The 19,967-nt window shown below is 49.8% G+C and overlaps 1 protein-coding gene across 2 annotated transcripts in view; it reads left to right on the top strand.

The window, feature by feature from the left end:
• BACE2 (beta-secretase 2) overlaps window positions 1–19,967 on the top strand; it is a 90,944-nt gene that overhangs the window by 56,474 nt on the left and 14,503 nt on the right. Inside the window, exons 6-8 of one of the 2 annotated variants that reach the window (XM_045501325.1) lie at window positions 855–956; window positions 5,624–5,773; window positions 10,824–10,992. In XM_045501325.1, the coding sequence (XP_045357281.1) occupies window positions 855–956; window positions 5,624–5,773; window positions 10,824–10,992 (421 nt within the window). The remainder of the gene's footprint in view (window positions 1–854; window positions 957–5,623; window positions 5,774–10,823; window positions 10,993–19,967) is intronic. The other variant, XM_045501326.1, reaches the window with a different exon arrangement.

Raw genomic sequence — 19,967 nt, 5'->3', positions numbered from 1 at the left:
CGTATTCACACCCTGTCTGCGTTTGGCTCCTTTGTGGCCATGATGGCATTATGAGGAGGACAACGTGATGAGGTCGGCCTGGTTTGCAGAATGTTCAGGATGAAAAATACAAAACCAAACGAGCTTTCAGGATGGTTTATAAAAACCACAGCATTTCATTAAATCCCCACCTGCCATCGCTTCCTTACGGTCCGTGCCTTCTGCCACCAGTTCCCAAACGCACACCCGTCAGAGCTCGATAAAGCGGTGCTCCCTTGCCCTGCGATAGGCCCCAAAGCCGGGTTTGTCGTCAGAGACCCTTATCTGCCGTTAAAGAATCCGGCGGTAGAACCAAATGGGAGGGCCTACAATAAAATACAAATTCCACATGTGGGTGTGAGATCCCTTTCCTGAACGTGGCTTTGCTTCCGTCAAATGCAGGTAGCAGGTGTCTGTTAAATAAAGACTCTCTGTCCTTCTCTTTCTCCATTTGTGGGATAACACTTGACTTTGTATGATTCGTATACGCGGTAATTAACATGTCGCGCCCGTCTGGAAAGACAAGTGGGTCTTTGCCCTCAGGGGCTCCTCCAAGGACATTTGAGCACCCCCAAATGGGGGGATTTCTGCATGCAGAGAGCTGTGGACGGCGGTCACGTCACTTCCTTTTCCTGGCCTCAGTTTCCTTATCCGGGAAGTGAGCATTTGGGCTAGTGTCCAAGTTCCAAGACTAGGAAAGGAATTTAGCCACCAGTGAGGGACCACGGCTGCCTGAATGCGTATGTAGCAATGACAGCAATAACAGGCTGCAGCCACGCATCGATTATGGAGTTTTATGTCTGTGCCTTTTCCCCACCAACTCTCCTCTGTTCTAGTACAATGCAGACAAAGCCATCGTGGATAGCGGCACCACACTTCTGCGCCTGCCCCAGAAGGTGTTTGATGCGGTTGTTGAAGCCGTGGCCCGCACGTCTCTGGTGAGTCCTCGGGGCGCTGATAAATCTCGGGGACCGCCAGGTCATGACCACGTGCTGAGGGGTACTGCTTTGTACTCCAATAGTCGTCATCCGAGGATTTTGAGGGGTTGGGTTTTTTTTTTTTTAACTATGACTTATTAAGTTCACAGTCTTACTCTTAACCAGCAAAGAATTTCTTCACTTTAACCTCAGAGGACTTGGATTTGAAGGTGCAATGCTGTTTAGTGTTTCAAATAATAGAGTCGTGGGTGTAGGACTTTTTTTTTTTAATCTAAGAAAAAAAAATCCACTTGGTAATACTCTATATTAAAGTACGTGGTAGACCGAGGATATATTTGCAGCTTGTAAAACAAAACAAATAAACCAAAAATTGTACTCTTTTTTTTTTTTTTTTTTTTTTTTTTTGGCCTTCATCCAAGCTGTGCTGGAATTTTAATTCCTTACTTCTGTAAAAGAATGTGATTCACAGAAGACGAAGGTCAATCAAAATCAAGCCCGCGTAATCATGATTAAAACCACGGCCAAGGGCGGCATGCATTTTGGAGAACTGGCTGACAGGTGTTCCAGTATGGCTCCAACTTTCCAGTTGGTTCGGGGCAACGGGATGGACCAAAGGCATTGACTGGGGAAGAGCACACCTTCAGGGGTCTGATGCGCTTGAACGTAGCTAGGTGCCCGGGGTGGGATTTGGGCCCTCGGAGTCTCCATGCCCTCGTCGCTGGGCTGTCGTGAGGGCCGAGGTGGAAAGCCCCCACACGGTGATGCTTGGGGAGAGGAAGCCTCTGTTTCATGTTCAAACCACGGTGCCGCTGCTGCTCCTTGTTCGGACGCGTTCCAAACGTTTCCCTCAGCTTCTTGGGTGTTTTCATAAGCCTCTGTCTGCACAGGGCCACGCTTGCAAGGTCACCAAAAGCGCGCGTCTCCCACCCAGAGTCTTTCTCCTGGTACGAGTGCCGGCCCGACCGCCCCACTCACTGCTCCGCTGGCCGGAACCGAAGGACCAGTGACCGGAACATGCGTAGCAGCTGCTTTGTGACAGCTTCTCGCAGAAGCATGGGGAGGAGCACAGGGCTTTTGGTTGTCCTGAACCAGACTTCAAGAGTCTGAGACCGTCATGGGAAGAGCGGCAGGTGATCCGAGAGGACGAAGAGGGGCCGTGAAACAGACGTAGGGCCGAGGCCCTTTTTGAGCTTGAGAGGATTTCCAGGCAGCAGCGGTCAAAAGCCAGAGTAAAGCTCCTCCTCTTGTCTCGTATCTGCTGAATCAGAAAAAAGTGGCAAGTAAAGTTTTTAGTGCCCTAAATTCAGAACGCTGGCTGAAAATCAGACCATGCTTAAAATAAGGAGCCATATGCTGATTTTCTTCAGTAGTGAAAGTGTCCTCAGCAGACCTGACATCAGCCTCTTCAGACGGAGTATTCTGGGCCGTAAATGTGTTCAGGCGTATCCTGCAGAAATGCTCGATGCGTGTGTACGTGTGACCCCAGCCAGCCTGTGGCCAGCCCCGGCCTGTGCGGGGCCCACGACCCCAGCCCCTGTGTGAGCCCCACGGGAAGAGAGCGGGCCACGCCTGCCAGGCGCTGGGACCCCAGACGGCGTCACAGCCCCCGTTCGGCGGCGACGGACTTTGTGAGAAAAGCAGGAGGTAGAAAGAATGAGATTACAGCATGTGTTTGCCTTGTCTAAAATTACCCTGTGACCTCAGAGCCTGTGTCAGGGAGGGGAGGACCCGTGCCGGCTCTCTGTCTTGGGCCGAGAAAGTCCAGGGAGGGCAGACGGGGTCCCTGGGTCAGCGCGCGTGGACCACAGATGGCCAGTGTTCTCGCCTGTCGTGGCGTAGAGTTTCTTTCCAGTTAAGGGGATGGCTGACTTCTTTTTTTTTTTTTTTAAGTTTATTTATTTTTGAGAGAGAGAGAGTGCGCAACAAGTGGGAGAGGGGCAGAGAGAGAGAAGCCCAAGCAGGCTCCACACCATCGGCGCGGAGCCCGACGTGGGGCTTGAACCCACAAACCGTGAGATCATGACCTCAGCTGAAGTCGGACACTTACCCGACTGAGCCACCCAGGCGCCCCGGGAAATGGCCGGCTTTGGGGAGTTAGACGCAGTGCAGATGTTGGGCTCGTGGCCTGGATTGTTCAGCTGGGATTTTAGGAATGCGTGGTTTATAGGTCTGTAATTTGAGAGGAGCCTCATGGGGAGTTCTGTGTATGGCAGAGACCTGGGCTCCCCGTCCTCCTAGGTGAAGTGCCCTTGTGTTCTGCCCAGTGCTTCCCCATCTGTAAAATCCAGAAGCGGGGCGACACCTGCTTGTGGATGACTTCTGACCCCAAACTCTGTGATCTGAGGGTCAAAACTGTCCCCCGAGGACACGTAGCTTAGCCTTCCGGGAGGCCCTTGGACTCACAGACACCTCTTTGGAGGTAGATGGTCCCCCATCCGATTCAGAGCTATACCCCTTAGGTGAGTTACTGGGCACCCCCCTGGGCCTGATCCCTCCCGTCTGCACATCGGTGTCGCTCCCAGCACTGGTGTGGGGCCCCCTTCCCTGGGTGCAGGCCTGGCCGCCCTTGTCTTAGCTCATCCCTGGGTCCAGCAGATGACAGCCCCACCCTTCTCAGCTCCTCTGGCAGGGGATTCTGCCCTCTGATACACAGTTCAGCTCGACTTAACTTTTATAAAAGGTGAAAATATATTAACGCCAACATTAGAAATTTTACAGATCAGTCACTAAGTTTCATGCTGGATGTTCCATGGGAGGACGAAAAACTCTGGGGCATTTTCTCCCCATTGTGTGGCCCAGGACGGGGTGGAGGGGGGCTTGCACCTGCCAGGTGTGGTCCTGTAGTACACGGCACTCCGGGTTTGTGCAGCAACACCCAGTTTTCTTAGTTCTTGCCCCGATTGGCCTGCACACCATCCCTGCTTACCTGTCTTACCTCCTCTCTGCTTCCATAACACCCTCCTCCTGGACCTCTGGTCCCTGCACCCTCTTCATGGGGTCTCCTTTGCCAGCCTGATCCAGGGTGGGTCCTAGGCCCTTCCCTTCTCCCTGTGTTCTCTCGGAGGGATTCCATCTATGCCACATCACCACCCATCAGTGACTCTAGCCAGGCCCGCCCCCTGGAGTTGAGACTCAAGAACCAGTGGCCTGTGCAAATCCCACTTGGCCACCTTACTGGCTTGCCACAAAGCTCAGATCTCTCTTAATGGTCTCTGGTGAAGATGCCAGGGCACTATCATTTCCTCTGTCTCCCCTCTGTTCCTTCCGATCCGCCCCACCAGCCTCCACTGCCGACCTCGGTTTTACCCATTGAGGCAGCTTCTCTGCCCGTCCTCCCTCAGACACATCTCGTGCTGGCCCCCCACCCCCGCCCTTAGCTCAGCTCAGCTTCTTGGAGATGCTCTCTCGCCACTGTCTCCCCAGTGACAGTCACCTGTTACTCCAAGTGGGTGCTCTCCTAGCTGAGCCCCTTCCCATGCCCTCGTGGCCCCGCTCCCTCCCGTGCCCTCCTGGCTCCGCCCCCTCCCTTGCCCTCGTGGCCCCGCCCCTCCCATGTCCTGGCTCCGCCCCCTCCCATGCCCTCCTGCCTTTGCTCCATCACACTCAGTCCCAGCTGTGCCCCTGTCCCAGGCTCTCCTAGATCTGTTCCTGTCCCATACGCTCCTAGAGCTCTTCCTGTCGCACACTTCTCTCGTTCTGACCTGAGCTGGGCCCTCGCTCTGCCGGCCGTTTTCGAAGAGGCACACCCGGCACGGTTCTTCCCTCTTTGAGCTGGCAGGTGCGGGTAGATGTCCTCCGGAACCTACACTCGCCCTGGTGAGCTGATGGGAGTTAGTTGCGTTTGACTTGTGGACTCGGCAACTGGTGGGCATGTGCCGGTGGCGTTGTCCATCCAGACCCAGGGCGGGAGGCCCAGGTGGACGCTGTGTGGCCTTGGCTGTTCGCTTTTCCCGCAAAGGCTTCCTGAGTCTCTCCTGGGGGCCCGGTGTTAGAACTGCCAGGTGGGACAGACAGCAGGCCTCTGTCCTTAAAGGACTCAGACTGTGGTGCAGGAAACAGAAATTCGGTAGTTCCACCAACGAATGTCAAATTCTAACCACCGCAGGAAGAAAGAGCGAGGGGGAGAGCTGCATGACGGGATAGCAGCATGGTGGGGAGGGTTTCCTGGACAGGAGGGCGACTGAGCTGACGTCTGGAGGAGCAGAACGATATCGCCGGAGAGCAGAGAGCCCCCCACAGGGCTGCGCACCGGGATGAGTTCCGCGCTCGGAGTTCAAAGGAGAGGCGATGCCCGAAAGGCTCGGAAGGTTCTCTCTTCTAAAGGGTCGTCGGCCACTGCTGTGACCCTGGGCGCGTTACTTCACCTGTGCTCCGGTTTCCTCGCCCATAAAGTGCTGGGGGGTGGGGTGGGGTGGGGTGATACTGTGCTGGTGGGGTTTTTTGAGAATTCAAGGAATTACTGCTACAGAGGGCTCGGAACAGCGCCTGATACTTTGTAAGGACTCCGTGTGCCTGGGGGATTCGTCATCACCGCTCGCCTTCCAGAAGACTGCTGTCTCGGCCAGGCCGTCCCGGGCATCTGGCGAGGGGATGAGGAGAGCTGGGAGCCGTTTCCTCTTGACGCGCCAGACGAGTCCTGGTCTCTCACGTGCTCTCTTTCTGTCCAGATTCCAGAATTCTCTGACGGTTTCTGGACTGGGTCCCAGCTGGCTTGCTGGACGAATTCCGAGACGCCTTGGTCTTACTTCCCTAAAATCTCCATCTACCTGAGAGACGAGAACTCCAGCCGGTCGTTCCGCCTAACCATCCTGCCTCAGGTACGAACCCGCCCGTGTGCTTTTCTCCCGGAGCGCGTCCCGTGCGGAAGTCAGGCACTTGGTGCGGGACGTGCCGGTACAGATAGCACGTCTGTGTGGGGTGTCGATCGCCACGGTGATGCCGTGTGACGGGTGACCGCAAAAGCCAGCAGGCCTGTCCGCGAGCGTGAGTCTGGGCGGGTTGCCTGGTCTCCGCAGGCTCGCTGGCGTGCTTGGCCGGGCCTCGCTTGGGTGGTCTAGGGTGGGCCTCGCTCACGAGTCTAGTGGCTCCCAGATGACTCCCACCGTCCAGTGGCTGACGCACGGGGGTGGCGGGGCTCAGAGAGAGAGGGGAGACACGCAGGAGCCCCCGGAGCAGGCACGCAGCTGGCCATCACCTCCCGTGCACTGCTGCCCCTGGGGGCCCGGGCGGGGGAAGTGCGCCCACCTCCCAACGGCAGGGGCTGCGCAGTGCCATCGCAAGGGCCTGGCAACAAGGGAAGGTCGGGAATTGAGGACATTTTTGCAGTATCCACCAAAGCACCAGTACGTGTTTTGGTTTTTGGTGGTTTTTTTGTTTTTTTTTTTTACTTTATTTTTAATTTTTGTAATGTTTATTATTGAGAGACAGAGAGAGACCGAGCATGAGCTTGGGAGGGGCAGAGAGAGAGGGAGACACAGAACATGAAGCAGGCTCCAGGCTCCGAGCTGTCAGCACAGAGCCCGTCGCGGGGCTCGAACCCACGAACCGTGAGATCATGACCGGAGCCGAAGTCGGACGCTCAACCGACTGAGCCCCCCAGGCGCCCCCTCCTCTTCCTAAGCTTCTAATCGAACAGCATTTTGTGCCCTGCTCCATCTCGCTCTGGCTCTCGCTCTGGTCCCCCTTCAGGAACCTCCCAAGTGCCCTCCATGTACCCCAGCCCCCTTCTTTCTCTCCTAAAAACGTTGCCACGTAATCTTCTATGTGGCCGCTCTGAGCCTGCTCTGCCTGCCGTGAGCCATCAGTGAGTCCCCGCTCCGTGCGTACTGACTCCTCATTCCTGGTGGCTTTCTGGGCCTCGCTGGACCCTTCCTCGCCCTCCAGCCTGCGCCCTGCTACGCCCTTGACCCACCACTCACCGGTCACCGTCCTCTAGGGCTCTGTGCTCGCTCCGATCGCTTAACCTTTGCTCCTGCCAAGCCCCTGCCTGAAATGCCCTCTCCTCCCCACTCCCTCTGCATATCCAGATTCTTCCCATCCTTCAAGATCCAACTCAGACAAACCCTCTTTTGTTGACCCTCCGCTGAGCAGAATAACCCGTTGTGAGGCTGCCCTTCAGACTCATAATGCATGTTGTTTAGTCGTCTCATCTGGCATGCAGTCGTGTCTGTAGGGTGTGTTTTATGCTGCTGCCTTTTTCATTCGACTTCTGTTTTCTTTAAAAGCACACGCACACACCCTTACAGTTCTCCCTCAGCTACATTAATTCCTCGAAGATAAGAACCAGGAGACTGAAGACCTTGTTCCTTCCCAGGAATGACTGGGCCGGGGAGGCTAGTGGGTAGTAACTGTTTTTTGAGCAGACCGGATGAGTGTGCCTTTGTTGTGACTTGGTGAATTGGGGATAAAGGATGGGATGCGGGGGGGGGGGGGTAAGGAAGAAGGAGTCATTTCAGAGGAAAGAAGGAAGTGATAATATTGCCTTTTTCCTTCTCGACTGTATATGGGGAGAGGGGGGACGTGCCTTCCAGGAATGGAGGGTTACTGGGGAAGAGCCCAGAAGCCTCGGGAGAAGGCTTCACAGAGGATGCACGCGGCCGGAGCCCAAGGCTTCGGTTACGTTCTCAGCTCTGCCCCTGACTCACACTGTAACTTTGAGCAGATCGCCTCGCCCTTTCTCCGTCTGTCCCTTTAACTATAAAAGAGGATTCATGATACTTGCCAGAGACATTCTCACTGCATACGGCGCTGTGTTTTCCGTGTCTTTAAAATAATTGCGCGCCGTGATTGCATTTTGGGCACACCTCGAGAGGTAGGCATCATTTCATCAGCGTGGTTCGTAACTAAAGTTGAATCCTAGCTTCAGGACAAAGGTGAGCACGTAACGGTAAATTAATGGCATGGGGTTGGCTGCCAGCATCAGGGACTCCTAAGAAACCAAGAAAACAGGCATTCGGCGGAAAATCTGTTATGTCCACAGCAGGCGGTTGGATGGGCAGTTGTGAACTGTCGCCTGCTGAGAATCTCACAAGCTCCGGGTGCCACTGACACACCCCTCAGGGTCAGCGCTGGGGGTGGGGAGCATCTCCTAATACTCCTGCCCCCCACTTCCTAACATTTAGGGCAGCCATCAGGGCTCCTTGTCCCCAAAGTTTTAGAATGGGGGGCCCCTGCCTAGGACCTCCAGTAACAGCAGTACTGGAGGGGCATATGCTGGCTAGTGCAGAAAAGCGTTGTGTCAGAGGCATCTCTGAAATTTTGTCCGTCTCCGGCGCTCTTTTCCAAAAGCACATGGGCTGAATCTGTTTTGGCCAGTTTTCAAAAGCGGCCCCAACCCCAGCCCACAGGCGAATTCTGGTTTTCTTTTCCCTAGAACCCTAAAAATGTAAATAATGCCAGCCTACCCCTGATTGGTCTATGGGTGCTATTTTCGCGTGAGGCAGACAGTTTATTCTGAGATCTAGCAATGCTGCAGCTCTCCTAGCATGTTCCAGCATCTACAGTCTGGAACCTTTACTGGAAGTCGTCCGGGAGACACACAGGAAGAGTAAAAGATCCCAGATTCAGTCTGCGTGTTTTTGTATCGGTAGCGTCTGTTACAGGACAACGTGATGATTGATTGGGTTTTATTATAGAATCAGTTGGGGGAGTGTGTGTGCGCGTGTTCGTGTACTTTCCTAGGGCTTGCTTACAGAACCTTAGGTGAAGGTGCTTTGACGGCAGGTAAGTGTATCTGTCCCCTGCCTTTGCCTAATTTAAGTCGATCCTGGGAAGTCGTGCTTTTCATTTGGTGCCGATGATGCTTAGCCCCTCTCACTCAACGTAGCGCACACCTCCTGAGGTCCTCCTGTGTGCCTGTCGTACCCTAGAAGCCTAGGCACCAGGATACAGTGAGGAACAGAATGAATGGGTCCTTGTCTTGAAGGAGGGCTTGGAGACAGACAGACCAGTCGGGCAGGGTTCTAAGGGCAAGGCTGTTCCCTGGACGCAGCAGCAGCCGCTGCAGGCGATGTCCTTGCTCGCCTCCCTGCCTTGCAGCCGCCCTCCCTCTCGCCTTCTCTGCACTGACAGGGCAGTGATGTTCCTCTTCCTCAGGGGTCCGTTTGATCAGATACTCTCTCTGCAGCCTGACTTCTGGTTTCCTTTCCTGCTCTCGTGTCGTCCCTCCTTGTGGCTGGTGCTCTGTCCTGCCTCCTGCTGTCGGGGTGCAGCCGGGAGGCAAACCATTCCTTCCTTGGGACAGCCCCTCCCTGCTGCACCCTCTGAAAATACCCCCCCCCCCCCCACACACACACACTCCTTCTGGCAACAAAGCCCAGGGCTCGAGACCTTTCCCTCCAAATCTTTCCTCGTGCTTTTGCCCTTTAGGGCCGGTCAGTACTCACAAGAAGGTCCTTCTTCCTACTCGTGTTGTAATCTTACGCTTTATTTTCCAAATGTTTGGTATTTTGTGTTACTAAGCCACTGTATTCTCTCGGTTGCCTGCATTTGAATACTTTGCTGTTAAAAGAACAAAGGGAGCCTTCTTACTGATGCAAGGATGATTTGCTCTCTGATTGTTTTAAGTTTTGACTCATTTCCTCTGGAACTCGTGCCCCACCCCTCCGTGCCCTGCCACCCCCCCCCCCCCAACGACCTCAAGGGCCATGTTTGTGTTTATTGAACTTCACAGCCCCTGCAAGAAATGGCCCTCAGCCAGGACAGACCCTTCTTCCACGAGGTGTGCTGTATCTTCTCTCTGACTCTGACGGCTTCTCTCTCTTTGAGGGAATAGATCTTCCTGCTTCTGCCTTGCTGCCTCCTTGGAAGCTCCCTTTGGCAGAGATGACAAGGACGGTGTCCTAGGCCAGTTAGGAGCCTTTGCTGTTGCTCGGGAGAGAAGATGATGCCGATGGTCCAGACTGGGCGGTAGCCATGGGGATGGGAGCGATGATCGCATTCGGATTCCATTTCAGAGGAAGGCCTGCTGTGTAGGGAAAGAGATCCTGGCCCGGTGTTGTAGGGCCTGAGTAACTGGGTGAATCACGGATTTACTGAGACGGAAGACCTTAAACAAAAAGCACATTTGGGGGAAATGTTCCCAGTTCAGTTTTTTTTAATATTAGATTTGAGATGCCGGTTGAGTGGCGAATGGGCAGGAAGACATAGGAGTGTGGCTATGGCAGCAGAGATCTGCCTGGAGGTCAAGATTCGGGGGTCAGCATAGAGCCCAGGGGTGTCCTTAGGGTCACGGGGCCACATGGGTCACCCAGGGGGACAGCCAGAAGGAGAGCCCAGAGCCCTGGAGTTCGCCGATGCTTGCAGTGAAGAAATTAGCGGCCAGTGAGTTGGGAGGAAGAGGAGAGAACCCTTTCTCAGAAGCCAAGCGAAGGAAGAGGTCTGAGGGGGAGACTTCGCTGGGCGACATTGCCGTGGAGGGGCCTGTCGGAGCGGTTCCCCCCGACTCCGCATTTACCTCCTGCCTCCTCCGTAGATGGGGAGCTTCAAGGGGGCAGGCACGGGGTGTCCTTCAGCCCTGTGGTGCTGGCCCTGAGGCAGTATCTAAGCCATGCCAAGTGCACTGTCAATAACAGCTGGCTGGTTGGCAGGCCGGCCGGACATCACTGTGGCGCCCCCGTGGAGTTACAGGTGGAGCACGTGCCTTTGTCACTTTCAACGATGCTTATCGCCACGCTTGTGCTCTCAGCTTCTGGATGGCAGGGTGATGTCCCCCGCACCCCTCCCCACCCCACCCCACCCCACTGTGTATCTCCCCACAGCACCGGGGAGGCGGGGGCGGGGGTTCCGAACGCGGCGTGACCTCGACAGCTCCGCGACGCTGCCCGATTCATGCCCCTCCTTGTCTGTTTGCTCTGTCCTCTTATGTAGCTTTACATCCAGCCCATGATGGGGGCTGGCCTGAACTACGAATGTTACCGATTCGGCATTTCACCTTCCACCAACGCGCTGGTGATCGGTGCTACCGTGATGGAGGGCTTCTACGTGGTCTTTGACAGAGCTCGGAAGAGGGTGGGCTTTGCGGCAAGCCCCTGTGCAGGTAAGCGACGCGTGCGTTGGACAGAGGACCCTAACCGGAGCGCTTTATTGGAAGCGATTCTTGGTAGCGTGTCAGTTGCTACTGAATTGTTTGGCGCGGGCCTGTCGTCACTGATCGGTCTTACCAGTAAGACGTACCGTAGGGTTGTGGAGAGGAGTAAGCGAGACAATCCACGTAAGACGTTTAGCCCTGTGCTTGACACATGGGAAGTGCTTGTAAATGTTAGCGTGATAGTTGTCTCTCGGCTTAAATTTAAAATGGTATCTCAAAGGGGCGCCTGGCTGGCTCAGTCAGTTGAGATTCCAACTTCGGCTCCGGTCATGATCTCACACTTCTTCGTGGGTTCGAGCCCCGCGTCGGGCCCTGTGCTGACAGCTCGGAGCCTGGAGCCTGTTTCACATTCGGTGTCTCCCCCGCTCTCTGCCCCACCCCCACTCTCGCTCTGTCTTTCTCTCTCAAAAATAAACAAACATTAAAAAAAAGGGTATCTCACACCATAGAATAAACATACGCGGCCTTGGGGATGAATTACAGGCTTTTTGACAGTGAAATCAAAATAAATAAAGCAGATTCATGGGTAAGCTGTGTGTTTTTCTTTCCCTCCAAGAAATCTTCGTTGTGAAATAAGTCAATGCCTATCGTTGCTATTTCTTGAAATCCTAAAATAATGAGATCAAGGAGCTTGTTTTTCTCCTAGAATTGGAGAGCTGGTTTGAGGGTGAGTCAGCAGCGTGGCTCTGCAGAGCTGAGCTTGAGAGAGTGGGGCAGGTGTTCAGAGAAACCAGGAGAGGACAGGGAAGATGATGGGCGGGTAATCCCCCCAAACTCGAGAATGTCTGTAGATGAACAACTTGCTAGAATGGGGTGTCCGCACAGCACATGGTTTAGCGGGGTGGGGGCGGGGGGTCGAGTACGTCTCGCAGTAGCCCAAGCTGGTGTGGAAAAGGCCAGGGCTGGACGTGGCATGGGATGGAATCGCCCGGACGCGTGGAGAGCGCATGAGCAGGCAGTGGCCGGGTGCCACGGTGCTTCTGGGTAGGATTCCAGGGAACTCACAAATCCTGGCACTTTGGATTCAGAGTTGGTGGGTAACATGCCAAGGGAGAGGAAAAAAACTAAGCAGACGTGAGGCAGCCAAAGAGTGGGCAACAGGGAGGTGGAACCGAAGAAAATTAGAGGCTGGGGTGAAATACAAGACCACCATGCAGTGCAGGGGTGGAGGTGTGTGGGTTAGATGAAAGCATCCTTAGGCACTAGACGTAGCAACAGGATGGGCAGGAAGGCTGACTAACTGTGCTGGTCGCTTCGACCCTGACCAGACCTTCCCTGGGATCTAAAACCAACGGGAGAATTTGGGGGACAGTGTCAAACGATCTCCGCTGATTTATTCCGGAGAGGGAGGTTTCAGTTATTATTTGCTACCCAAATCGTGGTCGTAACATTGGGATCCTGGTTAAGAAAGCAGGTCAGTGATGGCGTCACGGTGCCTCGCAGCCTCGTTTAGACACATTGGCGTTCTCGAAGGGTAACATAACAATTTGGAGAGTGGGTGAAGAGAAATAGTGAAAGGAGAACTTACATCCGGAATATTGGCCCTACTCATGTGCTGTCTAAAAAAAACCACCCTGGGGCACCTGGGTGGCTCAGTCGGTTAAGCGTCCGACCTCGACTCGGGTCACGATCTCATGCTTTGTGAGTTCGGGCCCCGCAGTGGGCTCTCTGCTCTCAGCATGGAGCCCGCTTTGGATTTTCTGTCCGCCCCCCCCCCCCACCCTCGTCTCTCTTCCCCACTTGCTCTCTCTCTCTCTCTCAAAAATAAAACATAAGAAAAAAAAAGAAAATGCCCAACACCACGTACATATTTGTTGCAAATACCTTCTTAAACGTTAACGCAGATTCCTCTGAGTTTATTGGTGAGCGGGCTCAGAGTCCTTGAGATAATGTTTATCTTTGAGAGCGCATTAACTGTTTTTAGCCTGTGAGGTATCCCTGGGGGAGACCTTTCTCTGGGCACTACCTGGGAGTGTACAATCTGAGATGCTACTCTGTCTCCTGGATGTGAATATTTTACTTTTTTTTTTTTTACTTTTTTTTTTTTTACACTTATTTATTTTTGAGAGATAGAGCACAAATGGGGGAAGGGCAGAGACAGAAAGAGACACAGAGTCCGAAGCAGGCTCCAGGCTCCAAGCCGTCAGCACAGAGCCCGACGCGGGGCTCGAACTCACGAACCGCGAGATCGTGACCTGAGCCAAAGTCGGACACTTAACTGACAGAGCCACCCGGGCGCCCCTGAATGTTTTACTTCTTATAACCCAGAGAACTAAGAACGAAGGCAATTTTCCTCACAATTTCTGTTCTCTTGTTAAATACCATTAAAGTAGAGGCTGCTATGGCAACAGCCGTATATCGTCCACTTAATTCCGCAGGGAGCGGAATCACCGTGTCTCCTAAGTGAATTGCTGTTGGAAATAGTTTAGTACGAAGTGTCTCCAGGCAAAGCAACGTTCGCTCCTGCATTTCAGCATGAATCCTTTGGTAGGTGCGCTTATAGAAGTTTTTCTGTTACTATTTAAAAAATATATATTTAGGGTTTGGGTACTTAAACATTTGATTTCACCAGCCATGGGAATACACGCAGATATGTCTCCTCTCCCGTGCAAACCGTTTAGCCATTAAAGTGATTACTTCCCTCCAGGCTGCAATTAGGAGCCAGACAGTGGTCTATGGGGCTGTAATAAATGGAAGAGAGACACCGCTTTTTTTTTTTCTCTTTCTAGAAGTGTTTATTTTTAATTCATAACCTGCTTTAAATAACAAAGAAAATGATTTAAGTCACAGGAAATCATGTGCTTTGTACACACTTTTGGAACACCCAGATTTAACAAATGCTAACGTTTTTGTCATATTTTCTTCAAAAATGTGTCATAGAAACAAAGTAAGTGGAGTTAGAGCCCCACCCCACTGCCTTCCCCAGAATTACCCTTTAGCTTGAAACCCGTGTACGTTCTTATAATTACTACGCACGTAACATTTCACTACATAGGTATGAGTACCTTGCATTCATCGTCTCTTGCTTGGTAACAACTTAGCCCCCAGTTTAGCAGTATTTGATGACCTTGTGCAGGTGCTGAAGGTCAGCAGCCGAGGAGTGGCTTAGCTGGTGGTTCTGGTCTAGGGTCTCTCGTGAGGCTGGAGGGGGACTCTTGGAAGCTCACTCCTGTGGTTGGACCTTGCCAACCGGACCTTACTTGCCGTTTGGACCTCACACCAGGCTTCCCTGAGCACACTTAGGACAGTCGTCTGGTCACCCGGGAGCAAGCGATTGCAGGGAGTAGCAGGGCAATAGAGCAACCAGGACAGAAGCCACAGTCTTTTTTCCAACCAATTTTGAAAGGGCATACTGTCGCTTCCACCCTATTCTGTTGGTTGCACAGAACCACCCTGGTGCCCTGTGGGAGGGGGATTACACAAGCGTACATACCGGGGAGCGGGCATCATCGGCGTCACCTTAGAAGCTGTCTCCCATTTACCTGTAAATAAATACCATATAACAACCAACATAGGTTGGTTGGTTGTGGGTTTTTGGTGTTTTAAAGTGTATACGGGGGCGCCTGGGTGGCTCAGTCGGTTAAGCATCAGACTTCGGCTCAGGTCATGATCTCGCGGTCTGTGGGTTCAAGCCCCACGTGGGGCTCTGTGCTGACAGCTCGGAGCCTGGAGCCTGCTTCGGATTCTGTGTCTCCCTCTCAATCTGCCCCTCTCCTACTCACTCTCTCTCTCTCTCTCTCTCTCAAAAATAAATAAACATTAAAAAAATTTAAGGAAACAATTATTGAAAAATAGTAAAATGAAATGTATGTGAATTCTACACAGTACTATAGATAATAATATATATCCTTTGTCCACCTGCTTTATCGGTCAGCATTACATTTACTAGATTTTCCGTGTTGATGGGAGATCACCCATTTTGACTGCTGTATAGTATCCTCTTGGATGAATATACCCAGATTATTTACCCAGTCCTGCCTTAACATCTGGATCGTTTCTAATATTTGCAGTTATAAACACTATTGCAGCGAACATCTTTCTGCCTGTGAATGAGATCTTCTGAAAATGGAATTTCTAGATGGTTTGGAATTACTGGCTGCTGTTGGATTTGTCCTCAAGGTAGCTGGACCATCAGGATTCTACAAGAGTTTTCATTTCCTCAAACTATTCTATTTGTTTTCTTTTTGTTTTTGCTTTTTGCCAATCTATATGTGTGAAATAGTGTCACAGTTTGATTACTTCTGAGATGATGCAACTTTGGATGTTTTTGGGGTGTCTGAGCTTTCTCTCTTATGGTGAATTTTTCTACTAATAGCTTATGGACATTTTTCTACCATCTTTTTTATTGGTGGCTACACAGTCTTAATATTTGATCCGTTAATTCTGGGGGGCTAATGTGTGGTAAATATCTGCTAGTCTCTGGATTTCTCTTACTTGTTTTTATTAGCTTTCACTTACATTTATTGACATTTAGGGAAATAAAATGTACCAATCTCTTCTTTACGGCTTTTACTCTGTACCTTATTTAAGAAATTTTTCTTTAATCTAAGAAAATAGAGATTTTTTTTTCTAAAGATACTGTATACTTCCCCTCCCCCTCATTTTCTCATAATGTGAAGTAGGAATCTAATTTTTATAAGGGCATTCCGTTTTCTCAGTACCATTTATGGAATATATTTTCTCCTCTGATATTTTCAATATTTTATTATAAAAAATTTTAATATACAGAAAAAACTAAAAATAATGACATTCTAAATACACACTATCTAGATTTAATAATTTTTATATTTTGATATATATTAGTATATGTGTGTATGTAGTTTTTGTTTGAGCCATTTGCAAATAGGTTGCAGATATCATGACATTTTACTCCTAAATATTTTACTCCATAATACCTCATCCACAAATATCTCTTAAAAATAAGGACAGGCTCGTATATAACCATAATACCATTATGACTCCTAAAAAACCAACAATATTTACATTGTAATATTGTGTAGTATCTAGACCATATTCAGATTTCCTCAGTTACCCCCAAAATGATATTCTTAGCTGTTCTTTTTTTTTCCAAGACAGTTGTTTTGTAGGATATATTTAGATTTGTCTGGATTTTTCCTAATGGTATCATTTAACATGTTCATTTAACCTCACATTTCTATAAACTTGGCTTGGTTTAGATTCAAGTTAAATAATTAAATAATTTTAATAACATCTTTGTTGTAAACCAAGACCCAGTATAAATCTGGATCTATTATTTTTTTTTTTTATTTTAAGTTTATTTATTTATTTTGAGAGAGAGCACAAGTGGGAGAGGGGCAGAGAGAGAGAGATTCTGTGCAGGCTCTGTGCTGTCAGTGTGGAGCTGAACTCAGGGCTTGAACCCACGAACCGTGAGATCATGACCTGAGCTGAAACCAAGAGTCTTACGCTCCACCAACTGAGCTCCCCAGGTGCCCCTGGATCTCTTATTTCTGAACATTCTCTTTTATCCCACTGGTGTAGCTGCCTACCCCTGTGGTATAACATATAGTTTAACATCTGTAGTTATAATAAGACCTAATATCCAGCAGGAGCTCACCTCTTCTCCTTATTCTTCTTTAGATGGTCCTGGCTACTTTTGTCCTTTTGTTCAGCTTGTCAAGATCTCTGAAGAACCTTATTGGGATTTTGATTGCAAGTGCACTGGATGTACAGATTAACTTGAGAAGAAATCAAATCTTTATTTATTTACTTTTTAATGTGTATTTATTTTAGAGAGAGAGAGAGAGACAAGAGTGCGAGCAGGGGAGGGGCAGAATCTGAAGCAGGCTCCAGGCTCTGAGCTGTGAGCCTCGACGCGGGTCTCGAACTGAGCCACCCAGGCACCCCCAAATCAAATCTTTATTATACAAGTCTTCTCCTCCTGAATGTGCCAAGTCTTACTTGTTTAGGTCTTCTATTATATCCTACAGAGTTTTTGCAGTTTTCTTCAAGAAGTTCTTATGCATATACCTCTTGCTTAGATACCTATTTTGATTGGTGTACAGGCAACACAGGGTTTGTTTGTGTATTAATCCTCTATCCAGTCACGTTGCTAAATTCTCCTTTTTTTTTTTTTTTTTAAATTTTTTTTTTTTTTCAACGTTTATTTATTTTTGGGACAGAGAGAGACAGAGCATGAACGGGGGAGGGGCAGAGAGAGAGGGAGACACAGAATCGGAAACAGGCTCCAGGCTCTGAGCCATCAGCCCAGAGCCCGACGCGGGGCTCGAACTCCCGGACCGCGAGATCGTGACCTGGCTGAAGTCAGACGCTTAACCGACTGCGCCACCCAGGCGCCCCTAAATTCTCCTTTTAAAATAGTTGTTAGTCACTTGGATTTTTTTGTGAGAGCAGTCCTATAGTCTGGTGCATGGAGTAGGCTCTTGGAGTTCCCTTCTAATCCTCCGTTAAGGGATTCTCACTTTGCTGAAATTGTTTAGTATGAATGGAAAAACGGTTTGACATTTTCTGCTAATGTTAAACATATTCCTACTCTATGACTCAGCAACGGCACTCTTAGGTAGATGCAGTGAGGAAATGAATGTGTGTTTCCACCCAAAGACCTGACCAGAAGCAGCTTTATTCATAAAACAAACTAAAGCACATCATTCAGTAATTACATTATTACATAAAACCGCCATTTTCATCAAACTAAAAACTGTTCAAAGCTCGACAAAGGAAAATGGATAAACATTATGACACAGCAGTTTTCCTTATGCTGAAGAATGTAATTTAGGATTTCTTTTAAATTTCATGTTTCCCCCAAGTTAAAAAAAATTTCTAGGGGGCGCCTGGGTGGCTCAGTCGGTTGAGCGTCCGACTTTGGCTCAGGTCATGATCTTACAGTTTGTGGGTTCGAGCCCCATGTCGGGCTCTGTGCTGACAGCTCAGAGCCTGGAATCTGCTTCTGATTCTGTGTCTCCCTCTCTCTCTGCTCCTCCCCCGCTCATGCTCTGTTTCTCTCTCTCCTCCAAAAATAAATAAAAATTCAAAAATTAAAAAAATTTTTTTAATATTTACTTTTGAGAGAGAGACCACACAGAGCATGAGCAGGACAGGTGCAGAGAGAGAGGGAGACACAGAACCCGAAGCAGGCTCCAGGCTCTGAGCTGTCAGCACAGAGCCCTATGCGGGGCTCGAACTCAAAAACCATGAGATCACGACCTGAGCCGATGTCGGACGCTCAACCAATTGAGCCACCCAGGTGCCCCTCATTTTTCCCCAATTCTTGAATCATAATTTAACTATGTGTGGAATTCTAGGGTGACCGTTTTTCCCTTGGTGTTTTGAAGATGATGTTTCAACGTCTTCTGGCCAACATTACTGCTGATGAAAAGTCACTTTCAGTTGTACCAAAAAGGGTCATCTGCTTCCTCTGCTTGCTGTTCAGACTTAGGTTAAATTTTTAGTCTTCTGGAGTTTCACCATGAGGTATGTAGATATAGATTGTTTTTCATCTTGCTCAAGACTCGTCGTGCTCTCTGAATCTAAGCATTCATGTTTTTTGTCATCAATCCTAGAGAATTCTCAGTTGTGCCTCCTTCACTATTACCTCACAGCCATTTTTACTTCTTTTGGATCTCCTGAGATAAATTTCGAGATGTCTCCTTATTTCCTCCATGTCCCTTGACCTTTCACTCATACTTTCTTCTCTTTATCTTTGCTGTATGCTGTGTAGTTTTCCGCAGATGCATCCCGTAGTGCCCTAGTTCTCTCTTCAACTGTGTTCAGTCGACCACTTAAACTATTCAGTGAGCTTTTAATTACACGGACTGTATTTTTCATTTCTGGCAATTCCACTGTGTACTTTTTCAAATAGACAAGTTTACTTTTCTGTAAATTTTGTTCTGTAAATATTGTTGTGACTTGTATTCCCTTTATCTCCATTATTTTATTTAAGTTTTGAAAACGGCCAGATCATGTTCAAGTTACAATGCATTATATAGTGCCCGGCTCTGTTAGAGGCAATTATAAATACTTCAAGTGTTCCCTCACTATTTTCTTAAATTTGTTTATTTTGAGAGAGAGAGAACCAGCAGGGGAGGGGCAGTGAGAGAGGGGGACAGGGGATCCAAAGTGGGTTTTGCACTGACAGCAGAGAGCTCAATGCAGGGCTCGAACTCTCGAACCGCGAGATCATGACCTGAGCCGAAGTCGGACACTTAACCGAGTGGGCCATCCAGGCGCCCCCTCTCCCCATTATTTTTTGAGCCTCATAATCTTCTGTTGCTCTTCTCTAATTCATTTAACAATTCCTTATGGATACATTGAAGTCGTTTCCAGTCTCCTGTTGTTATAGACTGTGTCGCAGTGGATCCCATTTGTCTGTGTTTATTCTCACGTACAAAAGTAGAATAGAATTGCTGGGTTAAAGGGTATAAACATATAAGAATCTTTTTTTTTAATGTTTATTTATTTTTGAGAGAGTGTGCAGGCAGGGGAGGGGGAGAGAGGGCAGGGGGACAGAGGATCTGAAGCAGCCTTTGCCCTGTCAGCAGCAAGCCCGATACAGGTAGGGCTCGAGCTCACGAACTGTGAGATCGTGACCTGAGCCGAAGTCAGTCGCTCAGCCGACTGAGCCCCCCAGGTGCCCTAAGATTTTGTCATCTTGATGGGTATCGTCACATCGCCTTCTAAGGAGGTTGTGCTCTTTTCTGCGTTGGCTGTACCATTTGTCTAGCAATGTATACTGTGGCCTGACTCTCCAGTCAGCGTCACCAACAAGGTGTTGTCACCCCTTTGGGAATTTTGCCAGTCTGATGGACGAAGGTTATCTCAGTGTAGTTTTTAATTTGTATTACTTTGTATGCGTGAGGTGGAGTTTATTTTGTTTATTTTTATAAGTAAATGTCTAGGGCATTTGTTTCTCATTTTCTGTGAACTAGGCACTCATATCCTTTCCC

The sequence above is a fragment of the Leopardus geoffroyi genome, chromosome C2 (assembly GCF_018350155.1).
Source record: "Leopardus geoffroyi isolate Oge1 chromosome C2, O.geoffroyi_Oge1_pat1.0, whole genome shotgun sequence".
Classification (NCBI taxonomy): Eukaryota; Metazoa; Chordata; class Mammalia; order Carnivora; family Felidae; genus Leopardus; species Leopardus geoffroyi.
The sequence above is the reverse complement of the archived record's forward strand: the minus strand, read 5'-3'. Positions and strand labels throughout refer to the sequence as shown.